Source organism: Cygnus atratus, chromosome 25, assembly GCF_013377495.2.
Source record: "Cygnus atratus isolate AKBS03 ecotype Queensland, Australia chromosome 25, CAtr_DNAZoo_HiC_assembly, whole genome shotgun sequence".
Lineage (NCBI taxonomy): Eukaryota > Metazoa > Chordata > Aves > Anseriformes > Anatidae > Cygnus > Cygnus atratus.
In genome coordinates, this window is record NC_066386.1 from 5,489,468 (window position 1) to 5,506,411 (window position 16,944).

The following is a 16,944-nucleotide window of genomic DNA, read 5'->3' on the forward strand; positions in this document are numbered from 1 at the left end:
TTTAAACATATGGCCCAGCAACATATGGATCATTGGGCAGCTGCCTAAGCTTTGAGACCTTGAGCTTCATGGCTGCTAGGGTCATCATACAACTTCCAAATTTCCCTGCATGGGGGGGGGGGGGGGGGGGGAGTAAAACCAATAAATAATAAATAAATAAAAAGCCTTCCCTGAGTGTATTGCCAGCATCACAGAGAACACATTGGTGAGTGCACGAACTGCTTCAGTGAGCTTAATGAGAAGCACAGCGCCCAGCTGCAGAGCAGGTAGCTGCGCCATTCTGTAAACCCTTGACCTTTGTCTTCTGTTGTTTGCAGTGCTGCTTGTATGTTCTCCTAAATGACTGCTAATGACTGCTGCAAAGCCAGCTGCAGTCTGCACTTAGGTGTGAATGCTTCCGACTGCTGCCTCCAGCCTGCTTTTTCGGGTTTTACTTTACCGTGTCAGGAGGACGTTAAGAAAGATCTTGATTGCAATGATGGATCAGAGGAGGTGGGGGATGCTGGCTCTCTGTGGCCCTCTGGAATACCAGTCTCACTCAGACGGGGCTTTTTCTTTCCTTTTGAATGAATTTCTTTGAGCAAACACCTCTGTAGTCCTTTGTTTATTAAGCAAATATATTATGGTCCCAATCTTGCAAATTGAGTATTTCACATTCTAACCCTGCCCTTTCGTGGTTTTTTGTTGTTGTTTTTTTTTTTTTTTTTTTTTTTTTTCATGCTCATTTATGTATATCACAATCTGGAAGACCAGATTCTGCAACCATTGCCACTGATGCTTCCTTGTTGTTTTCATGGAAGGGAGTCATTTTCTGTTGTGCCTCAACTTTTCATTTTTGACAAGGTGCTGATCTGCACCTCAACATGTCTTTAAGCCTTGTTTGAACTGTAAAAATAGTGCCAGTGTGGTGTACTTGATTAAAGTGCAAGCAAGCCCAAATAGCATTTAGTAGACTGAACTTAGAAAATATCTTAATTTAACAGTAGTAAAAATACCAGTATCATGTGAACTGTGCCTATAATAAGGTAAAGATGCACAACTTCTGTGTATATCTTCTTCCCTAATAGGACACTGCAGTATAAATCACGGTCTGTCTGAGGGAATTTACCGCATTTTCATGGGGATAGGTGGTGAGCTATTCACATTGGTTATGGGACTTTGGGGCCAAAATGAGCATATGGTGATTGAGCTGTTTACTGAAGTGTTTCTGGAATTATTCTTTTCACCACGATTAATACTGTCCTCCCTAGCAGAGATGCATGTTTTAATGGCATTCCTGTCCTTTAGACAAAGGTAAGTCCAATTTTCTAGGTCTGTATGGCTCCATTTTGCCTGTGTCTGCTCTTTGTTCTGGGAAGGCTTGTTAACAGAGCAGTGCTGTAACAACCTCAGAAACATAGACAGAGCATAATTCTCAGCCGCTTCACTAAATAGATGTGGGTTTTAAACTGTAGCAGCTGCTGTGTGGCATCAGAGTGAAAGTCCCTCTGGAGTACAGTCATGTCTCCAAGAGGGACTGCAAGCAGATGCCTCGGGAGGACAGTATCCGGGCTATAGTGTTTGTTGTACCTCTCCTTAATGCTTTCCCACTACTTTCAGCCATTTGGAGTTGGAATGACCTAAGCTGGATGCGTTTGCTTTGAATTTAATAACACACAGTGGATTTCTCTTCCCTGAACTTGTCAAACAAGTGCCACCAGCTTTTAGGTTTTGTAGTTGTCTTTGGCAAGCTCAGCTAACCATCGCATGGGGAGAGCTGTCTTGCTTTCTTCTGGTCCTTGCATCTCACAGTTTCACTTCATATCCACTAACTGCTGCACTGATGGGATGAGTGAATAGCTTGTCCCGTGGTTCTGTGCACATGTTACATCCCCTCAGTCATCTTTTCCCACAGAAAGGCGTTCTAACTTAACTTCTCCATGTTCAGAAGTTCTGTGCTTTTGGCTGCTCTTGAAGTTCTTACCCCCCAAAAAATCATGAAAAGTCATTAAATGACCTGTATTTTGCTATCTTCAGTGTGAAAAACTCTAACTTGAAGGGACAAGAGAAGGTTACTGCTGTCATCTAATGACAGCAACTTTTTCCTGGTGATTGCAAGTTTCTGTGCTTCACTAACACAGGAGCTTTGGCAGTTCTCTTTGTTCTTAGAAGAGATCTCTGCTCTCCCAACATTTTCCTTTCCTGGTCACTACCAGAGGCAGGAGAGCACGACAAGTAAGGAGTAACAGGGTGCGCTTTGTCACCACGGCAGGACCACTGCAAAGGACACCAGGTGGACACAGCAAGCCCTTACAAGTAGAATGGCAAGGAGGCTTCTGGAAGCTTTCAGGCTGAAGAACCACTACAGCCTGGGGTTCAGGCTGGGCCTCGAAGGAAGGTGGGCACAGCAGCATGGCATTTGCTGGAGTCATTGCTGAGCAGCATTGCTGAGCTGCAAAAGAAACCCAAACCTGCTGTCAGTGCTCCTCGTTTCATCTGTATGCATGTCTCACATGTGCTACTTGCTTATAACACTGTTCCTTTGATATTTTTTATATTTATTGCTGGACACAGTCTTGTTAGTACAATCTAATTAATCTGAGTGTGACCCTTCTCTCTTTTCTACCTAGTGGGATATTGTTTCTATTAAGCAGAGCAATAGAATGAGCATTGTTCAGCTGACTCATGTGAAAAGAGAAAATAGCATTTAGTAAATTAAGCAGCTCTTCCCACTTGCTGTTTATATGCTCTGTAATGTGATCTATGAGAATGGGGAGGCTTTGATTTAAAAACATTTGCCTCAAACCTCCTATGGGATCTGAATTTACTTGCATCGTGAAAATGCACATCACAAATTGTGGTGTGCGCAAGTACCCGGTGGGTGCTGGGTGTGTATATTAGCCATTCCATCATATCTGTGCTCTGCAAGGAGATGACCCCTTTCAAAAGCAATCAGGAATAGTATAATTAAAGCTTGCTTCTGATTTGAGCATTTATTCAAACTGCCATGCCTCAGAGGACCTTGTGGCAGAACTGCATGCAGGGTCCGTGCTGCACTATTGACTTAAATATTTAATAACCTTTCCTGTTTGAGATCCTTTAAAGCTGTGCAGAAAGGTTTGTGTCTGTGTGAATTTCTAGCTAGGTTTTGTTTTATTCTTTTCAGTTTGGATGCCTGGAGGGCAGCTTGTGCTAGGGCAGCATGAAATATTGATCACGAAACAGTTCAGGCTAGTGCGAAGGAGGCCCAGTGGGAGGAGGTGTGCTGTGTTACAGCAAGCATGAAATAGTTTTCCAAGGTTTAGTTAGTTGCAACACTGCTCCAAAATATAACACCAGTGTTTAATTTAGACAAGCTTGGTTTAGTTTCTGAATTCTGGGCATTCATTTGGTTGCTTGTGTGTTTAGATTGCATGCTGTGTGTTTTTTTTCCTGTATTTGCAGAGATGGCAGTGCCTAGGTCAAATCTAGATTATCCTTTTTTCCATGGAAGAACTATAAGTGAGGCATTCTCAGCATTCTGGACGCACCCTGTCTGGTCTGATGGTTTTCCCTGTGCTCTGCATGGCCTATTTGATTGTTTTCTTTTTTTTTTTTAATGGAAAATTCTGAGCCTGGAAGCAGTCTGCAATCTGCAGATGAACCTATAATACTTGGTTTGATGCATCATTTTTTCTGCTAAGATGATGGTCTTAATCTGTAGTAGCTTTATTTAATCTTAGAAACTTTGGTGTAAACGCACGGAGTTTATAAGCTGCTTTTAAAGGTATGTCCAGATCTCCTTTTTCATTCATTTTAATTTTAATTTATTAAATTTTAATCAAAACCATGTGAATTAAACATACTTCAGAAATGACTTCAGCACTTCCCATAAGATAAGATACAACTTTTGGTTTGGATGAATGCTCAGTTTCTTTTTGTGCAAGTCCTGCTTTCCAAAGCTACCAAAGGAGCTGCAGCACTGGGAGGAGGGTGACGATGGGATCACCAGGATCACCAGGAACCAGGCTGTGCAGGAAGATTTCCTGGTCTGGTGTTTTTCATGACCGCTGAACACTTCTGCCTCCCTGCTTGTAACTGAAGGGGTGTAAGGGACGGTGGCAAAGGACAGCAGCAAGGAACTGGGAGGAGCTGTTGACTCTTTCAAGGGTGGAAAGGCCTTTCAGAGAGATCTGGACAGATAGGAGAGCTGGGCAATCACCAGCAATGTGAAGTTTAGCAAGAGCAAGTGCCGGGTCCTACGCTTGGGACGGGGCAACCCTGGCTATATGTACAGACTGGGTGACGAGATGCTGGAGAGCAGCCCCGCAGAGAGGGATCTGGGGGTTGTGGTTCATAGCAAGCTTCATATGAGCCAGCAGTGTGCCCTGGCAGGCAGGGGGACCAACCGTATCCTGGGATGCATCAAGCACGACATCGCTAGTCGGTCGAGGAAAGTGATTGTCCTGCTCTGCTCTGTGCTGGTTCGGCCTCACCTCGAGCACTGTGTGCAGTTCTGGGCACCACAGTACAAAAAGGATGTGAAACTGTTGGAGAGTGTTCAGAGAAGGGCTACGAAGGTGGTGAAGGGCCTAGAGGGGAAGACATATGAGGAGCAGCTGAGGTCACTTGGCCTGTTTAGCCTGGAAAAGAGGAGGCTGAGGGGAGACCTCATTGCAGCCTACAGCTTCCTCATGAAGGGGAGTGGAGGGGCAGGCGCCGATCTATTCTCTTTAGTCACCAGTGATAGGACCCAAGGGAATGGTGTCAAGCTGCAGCAGGGGAGGTTCAGGCTGGATATCAGGAAGAGGTTCTTCCCCGAGAGGGTTGTCGTGCACTGGAACAAGCTCCCCAGGGATGTAGTCACGGCACCAAGCCTGTCGGAGTTTAAGAAGTGTTTGGACTGTGCTCTTAGTCGTATGGTCTGAATTTTTGCGTAGACCTGTGTGGTGCCAGAAGTTGGACTTGATGATCCTTGTGGGTCCCTTCCAACTCGGGATATTCTATGATTCTGTGATTCATTTCACTGGAAGCAGCCACAGAAATAAATACCCTTTAATGTTCAGGAATTCTGACAGAATTTCTTGTGTTGTTCAGACTTTATTTTCCAACCTCCTAGGCTATAGTCATAATTTCACTTTCCCTATTAATTTGTCTTTGCCTGGCCTTTAGGAGGACAAGCATAGATGGCAGAGATAGTGAAAGAGAAGTGAAGGGTGGGGAGTGGATGGGTGAAGGGGTAGGGAGGGGGAGCTTAGATACTCTTTTCTTTTCCATTTTGGAGCCAACACTGACTGCTGGTTATTCCTCTTCCTGTACCCAACTTCTGCCTTGTCTCCTTGGACACCTCTTCTTATAGAGGATAATCTCTTTCCTGCCCAATTGCTCTTGCTTGGTCACTAGGCACTGCACTAATTGACAACAAAATTGATTTCTTTTGGGTCTGCTCTTCAGTTTCTCACTTTGAAAACTGTCATCAGCTTTTTCCGTGAGCCTGGCTTCCTGTGGGTTTGTCCCATACTGCTGACAACCTACCGTGATGACAATCACAGTTTTTTTCTTGTGATCACTGCCAGTACTCTCCCATTCTCCTCATCATATCCTCCACTCCATCCCTCATGTCCTTCACACATCTCCACCATCCTCTGCCCCCTGAAATACTGCCAGATCCTTCTCGTATCCTCTACCAGTTTGGCTTGGTTTGCAGTCTCATGTGGTTGTGCCTGGCTAGGAGCTTTGCGTGTGCTGGTTGGGATTTGGAGATCGGACAAAGCAGATGGCTCTTGAGCTTGCTCTGAAGCATTTCCAACAATGTCACTCTAATTTGAGGCTCCCTCTACCCTGCTGTTGACTTTTCCTGAAAGATGTATGGACTTGCCACTTTTGGTCTCCTGTTCCTCTGTCAGATTTGGCTGAAGCTGGCTAGAGAGTCAGAAGACAGCAGGGCAATCCCAGGAGGTCAGCCAGGGACAGGGTGATCTTTAGTCTCCTTTTTATGGGAAGCCAGGTTAACGAGAAGTTAACGCCACAGAAAGATGGCAAAGTATCGTTTTATTCTTGCCTGTAGGAGCGGTGATACTGCACACTGTGATTCTCAGACTTGGTTACCCTATCCTTGCAAGATTTGCTAAACACAAGCGCTGAAAATACCTGCTTGCTGGTGTGCAGCTTTAAGTTCAAGCTGAGAGCTGCTCACTGGTTGGAAATTTCAGAAGGGTGATGCATGTCCTTTTTTGAATCCTTTCTGTAGTACATATGAACATGACTTGGACAATATCTTGGGTACAGAGGGCTGGAAAGAAAGAAGCTGAATCCTGGCTGCACAGATCTTTCTGTTGGGTTGTTGGCACCTTGATCCACATATTTGGCCACGACTTTACCATTGTCCTCCAGCATGTAACAGAAATGAAGCGTTCGCAACATGAGAATCTGTGCATAATATCTATCAAATGGCACAATAAACTTAGCCCTGGAAAATTGATTTATTTTTTTTTTTTAATTTTACAGTGCTGTTGTGGTTTAGCCCGGCTGGCAGCCAAACACCACACAGCCGTTCGCTCACCCTCCCCCCTCCCTCTCCGGGATGGGGGAGAGAAACGGGAAAGTGAAGCCTGTGAGTTGAGATAAGGACAGTTTATTAAGACAGGGAAAATAATAACAATAATAATAATAATAATAATAATAATAATAGTAATAATGTGTACAAAGTGATGCACAATGCAATTGCTCACCACCCGTTGACCGATGCCCAGCCTATCCCCGAGCAGCCGGCCCCCCCACCCCGGCTAGCCACCCCTATATATTGTTCAGCATGACGTCAGATGGTATGGAATACCCCTTTGGCCAGTTTGGGTCAGCTGTCCTGGGTCTGTCCCCTCCCAGCTCCTGCTGCACCCCCAGCCTGCTCGCTAGCAGGACAGAGCGAGAAGCTGAAAAGTCCTTGGCTTGGTGTAAGCATTGCTCTACAACAATTAAAACATCAGCATGTTATCAGCGCTCTTCTCATCCTAATCCAAAACATAGCACCCTGCCAGCTACTAGGAGGAAAATTAACTCTGTCCTACCTGAAACCAGGACAAGTGCTTAATGCTTTTGAGTAATGAACTGGAGGGAAGAGAGAAAAGAATTGAGATGGTACAGTGTGTTGTTATTCAAGCCTCAGGAGGGTATGTGCTAGCAGGAAGCACTCCAGCGCCCTGGTTGGATTGGCACATGGTTTGACCCATTGCTCACAACTACACAATGCTGAGCACACAAAGTGGCTGCTGAACAAGGACTTTGCTTCCATGGCCTGCTTGCTTGTAGGTTCGAGGGGTCTGTGTTTCTGGAAGAGACCACTTAGGCCATGAGGCACTCTGCTTGTGTTGGCACTTCGGCATTACTGATGGGCTGCCTTAAGTAGAAATGAGCCCGGTGGTTAAAAGAAAAATGCCAAGCCAGAAAAACAATTAATTAAATACATATATATATATTCTGTATCCCATTTCCTGGAAGAAGTTTGTTCCTATCTTTGGCTTTCTCCTTATTTTTGGGAGGGGCTGCCATTGTGGCTATTAGGAAGGTCCTTACTAGGAGTGAGGTTTTCCAGTTATGACAACTTGATTTGAGGACATGCTGTTCATTAATAGTTTACTGTTTACGTGTAGCCAAGGGGCATGCCTCGGCTGGATAATTGGATTTGGAAGGTTAGTGTTTGTAGCAGTTGTGACACTTCTTGCTGTGAAGCCAATTTCTGGAGCGATGCAGCTGATACAACATCGAGGCAATCTGTTACAGTGCCTTTGTTCCACGGATGTCTGGCTGGTGTAAAAAATAACCACAGCAAGAGAGTCTTTCCTCAAGAGCATGCCTACCTCAGCACAAGGAAGCAAAATTAAGACATTGTTCTGTATCTAAAACCAAATCAAAATGTTTTGGAGAAAAAATGACAGAAGTGGAACTCTGCAAAGTCCTTACCAGCTTATGCAAATTTACTTTGTATGTTCTTTTCTTGTGATCTTTTATGAAGTTCAGAAGGCTGATTAGCTATGACCCAGAACCCATTGTTTCTCATTTCTATTCTTATGAACTTAAAAATTAAGAAGTTGGTGGTTGTTGTTTTTTCCAGTTTATCTTGTCTGCTGTCTGTATATACTTTGCAGGAACATTTTCTGACACTTCAGTCTATGCTTAAATGCCTCAATCAATCAAAAAAAAAAAAAAAGGAAATATTACTTTAATGCTCCTTGGTTGCTCAGTTATTTTATCCTAGTTGCTGATTCTGTCAAATTCATGCCGTTTCTGAATCTTATATGCGCTCAGCCATGGAAATCCTAGGTTTAAATCAGCCTTTGATGTTTTGGGTAAAATGTAGGCCCTGCGCAAGTCAGTTTGAACTTGTGGCTCCAGGAAGCCCTGAGCTTCTCAGGATCTCTGTTGCTTTTTAAATAGTAATGTTCTTGTTTGTGATATTCAAGCTGTGTAGAACAAAAACTGCAATTTTAATTGTATGCTAAAAGGGACTACTAAGAACAACATATTTTATGCAGAGGATGCTGCTTTCCCTCACACTGTCTAATGATTTCAAAGCATAAATAAGGAAAATATTAGGTACTGTTTTGCCACTCTCCTATATGCACTCAGTGTTGAGATTTTCAGTACCAGTCCACACTGTTCATTGTTGAACTTGCTCTTTGTCTTACTGCCAGATTTATTTGGCTGGTCAATAAAACATTGTGCTGTTTTTTTTTTTTTTTGCTGTTGTTACAGGGACTGATTTTTGTGCTTCCTGCTCTTACCTCTCCTTTTGCTCTCCCGTGTCATGCATCGCCTTCCCAGCTCTTCGCCTCGAGCACTGAAATGATGCCCACATCTTCCTTAGGGGAGTGGCTCCTGGCACCGGCTGGTGTCTGGGGTCTGATAAGGAGCATGGTGCCTTGGGTCACCTTATATGTGTTGACTTGTTCTGTTCGTTGCATGCTTCATTTCCTTCAGTCCAGTTCTTTCCAGTGTTGAAGGTTGCACACTTGCAGTTGGTTTGACACACTAAAATGCAAGGGATGGAATGTCTCAGTGTTACCATCGGATGTTTGGGCAGTGTTATGTAGGGTCTTGACTCAGTTTTCATGTGCTGGAACACAAATGTGCTTCAGAGAGCATCAAATGCACCAGTGAGGGAGTGGGTGCTAAATCAGCTTTCCAGGCTCTGCCAGAGCCATGAGGATCTATTGTACCTGTTGTGAAGACAGATCCTATGCAAGGGCAGTGAGGCCAGAGCAGAATGAGGAGGGGTTGCTCTGAAAGAGGTTGGAATAAGAGTCCTCTGCTTTTGAGGGTTTGGACCCCGAAGTTTCTAGTTCCTCTTTGAATTGTGAGCATACAGAGAAGAGCCGCCCCCCCCCCCCCACATCTGCTTTACCTCTTGCTGCATGTGTTTTTTCTCAGCTAAATTTCAGGATTATCAGTAAAGCTGTTAAGAGAACCTTTGACATCAGCTTCATAAAGAGAATATCATGTTGGAAATTGCCTCAGGTAATTAATTAATTCTTCTGTAAATAGAAGGCTTGATATGCATCAATGGTGCTATGGGATGTTTCTCAAGAGAGAAATAAACTCTCCAGCAGGGCCCATAGCGAGTAGTGAAGCACTCTTCGTACGCGGGAGGCTCATTATCCTTCCAGTTTAATTCTACGAGGAAACAAAAATACAACCTTCATCTTGGTGTATTATATTAGAAGCAAAGTACAGCTGTTCATGAATTCCTCAGGGATGCGCACGTGACCTTGGCAGCACTCGGGTGAATACGCATTTCTCTGGTTACAGGGTAAAATCAACACAGCCTGCCCTGCCTGGCTGGGCTTTGTTGGGCAGGGCAAGTGGGGTTTTTGAGCCGAGCGGGCTAGGAGTTGGTAGCAAGGTACGGTCATGGCACCCACCTCACAGTGTGCCTCTACCTGGTGGGTCCAAGGAGAAGTCCAGACCGTGGCACGTTTTCTGCTTGCAGTGCTCACCAGGCCAGGGCAATGCTTGCAGTAGTGCTGGCAGACCTGGGCTCTGCGTTTGGGGGCGAACATGGCAGCGACTTTGGAAGTGAGCTTTGGAGGATGTTACTTATGTTGGAGAATTGCTTGCTTTTCAGTACACGGCTGGTCTCCCAAACTATTTTCAAAGCAATCTTTCCCATTCTAGCGTTTAAACAGAGTTAGAATTGTTTCTAAGTAGGCAGGTAAGCACAGTGTCTGTTTGGTGATGTTTTTCTAATTGGATCCTATTGGCATAGAAGAGTCCCTTTCTTTAAAATCCGTGATTTCAGGTATTTATGGATTTTAGCAGTATAGAAGAGTAAAGAGAGAAACGTTTCCTTTTTATTGCTAAAACTGTCTTCTCCGCTGACTCTTAGGTTTGGAGGGGCACTTTGGCTCGTCTTCGCTATAAGAGGACAAAGGCTGCCCTGACGATACTCAAGTATTACCGCCGCTACAAAGTGAAGGCCTACATCCATGAAGTTGCCCAACGCTTTCGCAATGTGAGGTCAATGAAGGATTATGGCAAGCATGTGCAATGGCCCACTCCACCAAAAGTGCTGCACCGATTTGAAGAGGCACTCCAGATGATTTACCATAGGTACAAATAAAACTTTTTGTGTTTTCAGTCTAACCCAGAGGACTGAACAATTACTACTTGTTCCATAAAAGTTGGAAAAATGAATAGAGAACATGAACTGGGAATCAAAGATGAAGGTATTAGTGGCTTCTGGTACTCTTGACTATGCAAATAATTATTCTGTTTCAGAGATTTACTCAGGATGGACATTGTATTTTCTTCCTCAGCCCCTCTCTTGGCCTTTCTAATCAGTTTTGAAAGAAAAGAGCAGCTGGTGTTAGGCTGGGGGAAAGAGAAAAGGAATCTTCTAGACTCCATCAAGACTTCTATAAGAAGTCATTTTTTCTGCAATAGATTAAGCAGTTTTCACTATTCACCATATGCAGAAAAGGTGTTTTATACATTTATTACAACCTTCTGATATCTAAAACCTTTTTCCTCTGGCAAGTCTGGTATTGTAGACAAGAGGGGTATAAAGCAGTTACAATTCCAGTTTGAAAAATGATAACTTCTGAAAGTCAGTGAACAAGAGAAATGTTGGTTGAATGGGACATCTAGAGATCTCTAGTTGAGCCATCTGCTTGATGCAGTGTTACCACCAGCACCAGATCGGGTCAGCTTTTTTTTTTTTCTCAGATGTCTCTTGAAAACCATCCACAACCTATCTGGGTAGGCATCCTGCTTTCTGAATAAGCTCAGTTATTATAACCACAAAATTTTAGTTACTAAAGACTTTTCACAGCCATAGTCCTAGGGAACTGGTGTTGTTGAAGGCTGGAATATGGTGTAGAGTAATTGCTGGTCTGTCCTGTCCTGTCCTGTTTCATATTACAGTTGGTTAGGTTTCAATGATAAGGCCAAATTCAGTTATTAAAGGAGAATGATGTTGTAAACAAGCCAAAAAAATGGCTTGCAAAAACTTTATTGCAAACAGATGTGCTGGTAGTTTACTTCTGGGCACTAGAGGGAGGGAGGGGAAAGTGTACCAGCAAAAGTTGTCAGGAATCAAAGGTGCTATGTCATCTAAAGCTGGAAACCTAAGTATTGTATGAAGGGATGCAATGGAAGGACTTCTTTTTTTTCCTTGCTATTTGTAGTCTAAGCTTGTCCTTGTTTGCTGACCTGACAAAATTAGTGCTCGTAGTGCACGGTACAGACTGTGGACCTGACTCAGGCTTTCTGTGGCAGGTGGAGAGCAGGTGAACTCATCCGGAGCATCCCATCAAAAGACCTACCTCAACTGAGGGCAAAGGTTGCTGCCATGGAAGTGCTGAAGGGTCACAGAGCTGATCTTGGGCTACAAAGAGCATGGGAGGGGAATTACATCGCACTGGTGAGTCCAAATGAAGTAACCAATGCAAATAGAAGGGGACTGCTGCAACGGCTGCGGCTCAGAACACTAAAAGGGTAGAAATGTGATATGAAATTTGAAAAAGTGGGTATTGGAAGGGAGAGTACTTTCACGTTTTCTCTGTGGGTTTCAGATGGTCTTTGATTTCTACTGTACTACAAGTTAAATTTTCTGAATACAAAGCCTAGTTTGAGTGAGCATCCCAAACAACATTAAATGATACTGAGTAGTGCCATTAGCTGACGCTTCAAATGCCCAAGCCTAGGAAAGAAAGAAGTATAAAGCAGAAATTCTAGATAAAATGGGATGTTAACAAATAGCATTAAATGAAAAGGAACAAAGAAATTCTATCTAGGCAAGTTGCAATGCTTCTTTTACTCTATCCTTCTTTCAAGCATTTTGTTTTGTTAAGGTTTTCTCAGAAAGCACATAAAACTCCAGATGCTCTGCTGCTCTTCAGTGAGGCAGGGACTGGCCGAAGCCTTCAGACTCGGTGGTGCAGCTGTGGTTCTGCCAGGCCTGGCATGACGTAATGCAATTACTTTCTTTAGTAAGCAAGAAGAATTGTGTGCCTGTTTGCTCTTTCAGAGACCAGATGACCCTCAGACCACGGGCTCCTTCATCCCTGTTGCCACTGAGCTGAAACGGAAAGACAAGTACATGAACGTCCTCTTCTCGTGTCATGTCCGCAAGGTAACCAGCGTGTGCGTGGTCTGCAGACATGTGAGCTGGGTGGGGAAAATTCTTGCAAATGAAATTTTGTGAAGCAAAGGGTGAGGAGAGGTAATGCTGGAGATATTTCAACAGGTGGCAGTTGAAAGCAGTCCTATTTTAAGGAATAGTATCAGTGATTTTTGATGGATACGTAATTCTGAACCTATTGCACCAAAGGATGCTTTTTCTGAGGGGCTTCTCTGGCCTCTTCATGTCAGAGGAATGAATAAATTCTGTGTAGCTGGCTTGGGTCTGACTTTTTCCATAGCAGAAAGTTGGTTCTTTTTCTTTTCCTTAAATTGATTGAAAGGTTTTAAAAGCTAATTAGAATAATGTGCTTGCATAATTTTTTTATGGGTTGTTTAGAATGATCTATATTATGCTGTTTTTAAATGTCTGTCAGGATAAGATACTTTGACTTTTACAAAGACAAAAACATTCAATGGCAGGGCTACTGATATTCAAGTGTTTTTCAGGAGCTTTATATTTGTATACGCTTTTTATTTCCAAAAATGTGGTATTGTAGTTGGTCTTCACTTCCCAGAAGTAGAGCATGTGTGTGATCTTTATGATTCTGCAAATATTATATTTAACACTGACACAAAATTAATTTTGCAGTGAGAAATCTCACTTTATAACAAAACTTCTTTGCAAGTGGTAGTGATTTATATTATTTATACAACAGTAAGTGATTTCTGTATATAAAAATAGAAATCTCTTATTGCTAAAACTATTTCAGTGAAGTAGTCCATTGCTTTTAACGTGTTCGCTTTAAGAGTGTGGTTTGCTGATTAAATGAGTGGTTTGAGTGAATATTGGTTTATGTTGTTAGGATTAAAGGAGGATTGGGTGGGTCTGAATCTGAACCTCATCTTTACAATCTCGGCAGCAGTTTGTCTGGAATCTGTGTGACAGAGAAAGAAATACAGAAGAATTTCACCCTGGCTTTTTTCACCTTAGGCTGAAAACAAAGGAATTCCTATTGTAATTAATTTAATAAACTAGAACCAAATTATTGCTGTTTCTAGCTAAACTGGAATAATTGTAAAAATACAATATTCAGTTCTTAACGAAGTGACTGCACGAGTTGTCATTTTGAATAAGAATGGAGAGACGGTGAGGGGAATTACTTGGTGTGTGTATAATATTAAACTCCCACAGTGGGTATACATATATTGCTCACTGTTACGCAACTTTTAATCTTTTAAATCCTTCTGTTTCTCTCACTTGCTCCTGATTCAGCTTTAAAGGACAATATCCTGCACAGGAATAGGTAAAAGCAGATTTTTGAAACACAAATCCATACCTTATTCTGTTCAGTAATTGCAAGCACAGAACTCTTACCTTTAGGCAAGCATCTGAGCAGTTCCTTTTTGTTTATGGTGCATGAAGAAATCTTTTAGAATGCAAACAGGCCTTGTTTCTATATTTCCTTCTACTGCGTTTACCGTGTTGGAAAAATGCATTTTCTGCTGGGGTTTGTTGCATTGGTGTCCTACCACTTTATTGATAATAATAAAAGCAGTCTGGAGACAGAGAAGATGTTGCCCATCATAAAGTAGGTTTCTACCTGAAATTTCAGTGCTTGCAGAGGTGAAGAAAGCTTTAGCTTAACATGGGTGCTTTAAAGAAAGTAGCTCAGTTGAAATAGGGAAACACCACAGAGACTGCGATGTTATAGACTTGTGGTCTTGAGGCTTTTAAATTATCTTGCAACTTTTTTGATCCTTTTAAAGGTTAAATCGTTGGTCACTCTCGTATATCAGAGAGGTCAGGCTTCATCCTTCCTTTGCCTGGTTAGTTAGGGACATCTTTGCCTGGCTTTTGAAGTCATCAGCAGTGGAAACACACACAAGCATGGCAGGAGGCTACGTATAGCTCAGGTAGGACAGACGAACCTGCAGGTGCCAGCAGAGGATGGCAGCTGGCTGGCATGTGGGAATGGCTGCTCCTCCAAACCCAGCTGTGCCTGAGTCTTCAAAGTCATTAATGCTTTTCTGGTCTTCATCCTTAAAGATCTGTCTTAGAAAAAAACAGCTAAATGTAGTGAAATGTTGGCCTTGAAGAAACTAGTAGGAAGCACCTCTTCCCAAACAAACGGATAAAATCACTCCAGCATTACTGTTGAGGACAAGCCCGCATCTGGGATCTTTAATGACGTATGTAAGCCTGGCAATTTCAGTACATCTCTGTGTTTAAACTCAAAAGCAAATGACCCCTTTCAAATCCATGCTTGGATGTAATAACTTTTTGAGTGAACTGCTTGTCTTCCCTCATATATGGACAAGAAATGTCCAAGCAAGCTTGAAGTGAACAAAGGAGAGAAACAAACAATCGTGAACTTTGAAAGCTAACAAGACAAAGATTTGACATTTCAAGATTTATCATTTTACTTTTCAACCAATGCACTTCTTTACAGAGTCGAAATTAAATCTGAACCTCAGAGTTGCAGACTAAGCAAGAGTGAAAATTGCTGTAAAGCCTGTAAGCAACTTCATTCTTTGACTAGACGAACACAGTCTTTTCCCTGAAAACAGCGTTAGCCTGTCTTTCACTGTGTCACATAAAAGAATTTACATTTTGAGCTGTCTTTTTAAAAACTAAGGTGTTTTTTGTCAAAAATAGCATTCGGCTTCTTTACCCAAAAAGTACTGTAGTCAGTGCTATTGGGCAGGGGGAATTTCTTTTTTAAAAAAAATAAAATAAATAAAATAAAAACATGAAATTTCTTCTTGTTAGTTTTATCCTCTTTTAAATTGCCCATGTAATACCACGTTACTTGCACAAGTGTGGCATTTGATGTTAGCACGTACAAGCTGTATTGATGGTCTGAACGTTTGAAAGGGAGCTATTTTCACTGCAGTGAAGTTTGTCAAATTTCTTATGCTAAACCTGGTTTGTTGTGGATTTGCAAATTGACTGTTACTGTTTGTTTTTCAGCTGAAACTTGGCTCTTACAAGCTTTAGCAGGGGACTGAAAAATGTGTTACAGAAATGAAAATGTAATTACTTATCAGGTGATTTCATTGCTTTGCTTGAATAATGCTATTCAACAAAGTGTCAGTCCACAGAACAGGGTTACTCAAGTTCATTGGTGGTATATTTTCATGATTCAGCCTATTTGGGGATTCTTGAGCAAAATGTGCTGTTTCTGCTGGTCCTTGTGTCAGGCAGAAAGGTGTTACTGTAACGAGAGAGCACTTTGAGTTGAGATAAATGTTTTATTTCTGGAGCCACATCAGACTTCCTTTACGCCTTTGAATAAGGTGCCGTACCTTCCTTCCACCATGCGTAAAGCAGTTCTTGTCTTTCAACAGCAATATTAAGTGTCTGATCCTTAAATTTTTCAGATAATTGCAGTCTAATACACTTCTTTCTTTGAAAAGAAATGACATTAAGAGGATAAGTACTGGGCAAATTGAACAGACACAAGTCTGGAGTTCATGTATGTAAAAAAGTTTACATATAGAACATATCTGCTGTGGATTGTAAGATATTTGCTAACTGTTAACTTCTTTGAAGCAGATTTTTTGTTAGCTGATTGACGTTGCTCTAGTGAAGTCAAGAAAGTAATAGCAACTTGCAACAGCCAGGGAGCTGCTCTTGAAGTATTGATAACTGCTGTTAAAGTTTTCTTTAGCTTGAGTGTATGGGGTCTTAATTTCAACAGCTTGAGATGAATAACAGCAAGCGAATCTGTTTGGACCGAAGGTTTTCTAGTTCTTTTTATAGAATGCCTGTGAAGAGACTTTGACGTCTCGCTGATGGGATGTGCATGTGTTTGCTTTCTCGCAGTAGGTATAGGTAGAAGCAGGTCATTTCTGCCTGTGGAAAAATACATCTTTACTGAGCATTATGATGCTCTTTATTTTTCAGAGGAAATTTTCAAGATTTTTGCCTTGGGAAACCAAATGCATATTTCATGCACACCACCAGATTTTGTTTTATCACCTAGGAAACAACAATTTCTCCATTTTTAGAATAAGGCTTTTTTTCCCATTTTTCTCCCTTGTCATTTGTGGCACCATGCTCCCTCGAAAGGACCATCTCCAAAGCCTGGTGCCTCTCACCCTGCAGCGGCAGAGACCTGGAAAGCTCATTTGAAGGTTTTTCTGCTATTGGCTGAGGGTTGGACCTTCATTTTTCCCTATAAGCTAGGCAGGAAGCTAAATTAGGACTGATTCACATAGGGATCAACAAAGATATAAATAAAAAAAGCCCAGAAGGTGCAGAGAACACAATGCGAGGAAGGGCTGTTCTCTGAGAGGGTATAATCAGTATCTGAGAACATAAGGCCTGTCTCTACTCCTACAAAATCAAAAGAATAGTGGCATTTGCAA

The 16,944-nt window shown here is 42.4% G+C and overlaps 1 protein-coding gene across 5 annotated transcripts in view; it reads left to right on the forward strand.

Moving 5' to 3' along the window:
- Positions 1-16,944, forward strand: part of MYO1D (myosin ID) — a 160,812-nt gene that overhangs the window by 75,307 nt on the left and 68,561 nt on the right. For 3 of the 5 annotated variants that reach the window (XM_035566850.1, XM_035566851.2, XM_035566852.2), the window contains exons 17-19: positions 10,337-10,560; positions 11,728-11,872; positions 12,479-12,583. In XM_035566850.1, coding sequence (XP_035422743.1) covers positions 10,337-10,560; positions 11,728-11,872; positions 12,479-12,583 — 474 coding nt within the window. Of the gene's footprint in view, positions 1-10,336; positions 10,561-11,727; positions 11,873-12,478; positions 12,584-13,436; positions 13,668-16,944 lie in introns of those variants that run through there. The other 2 variants (XM_035566853.2, XM_035566854.2) reach the window with 2 other exon arrangements.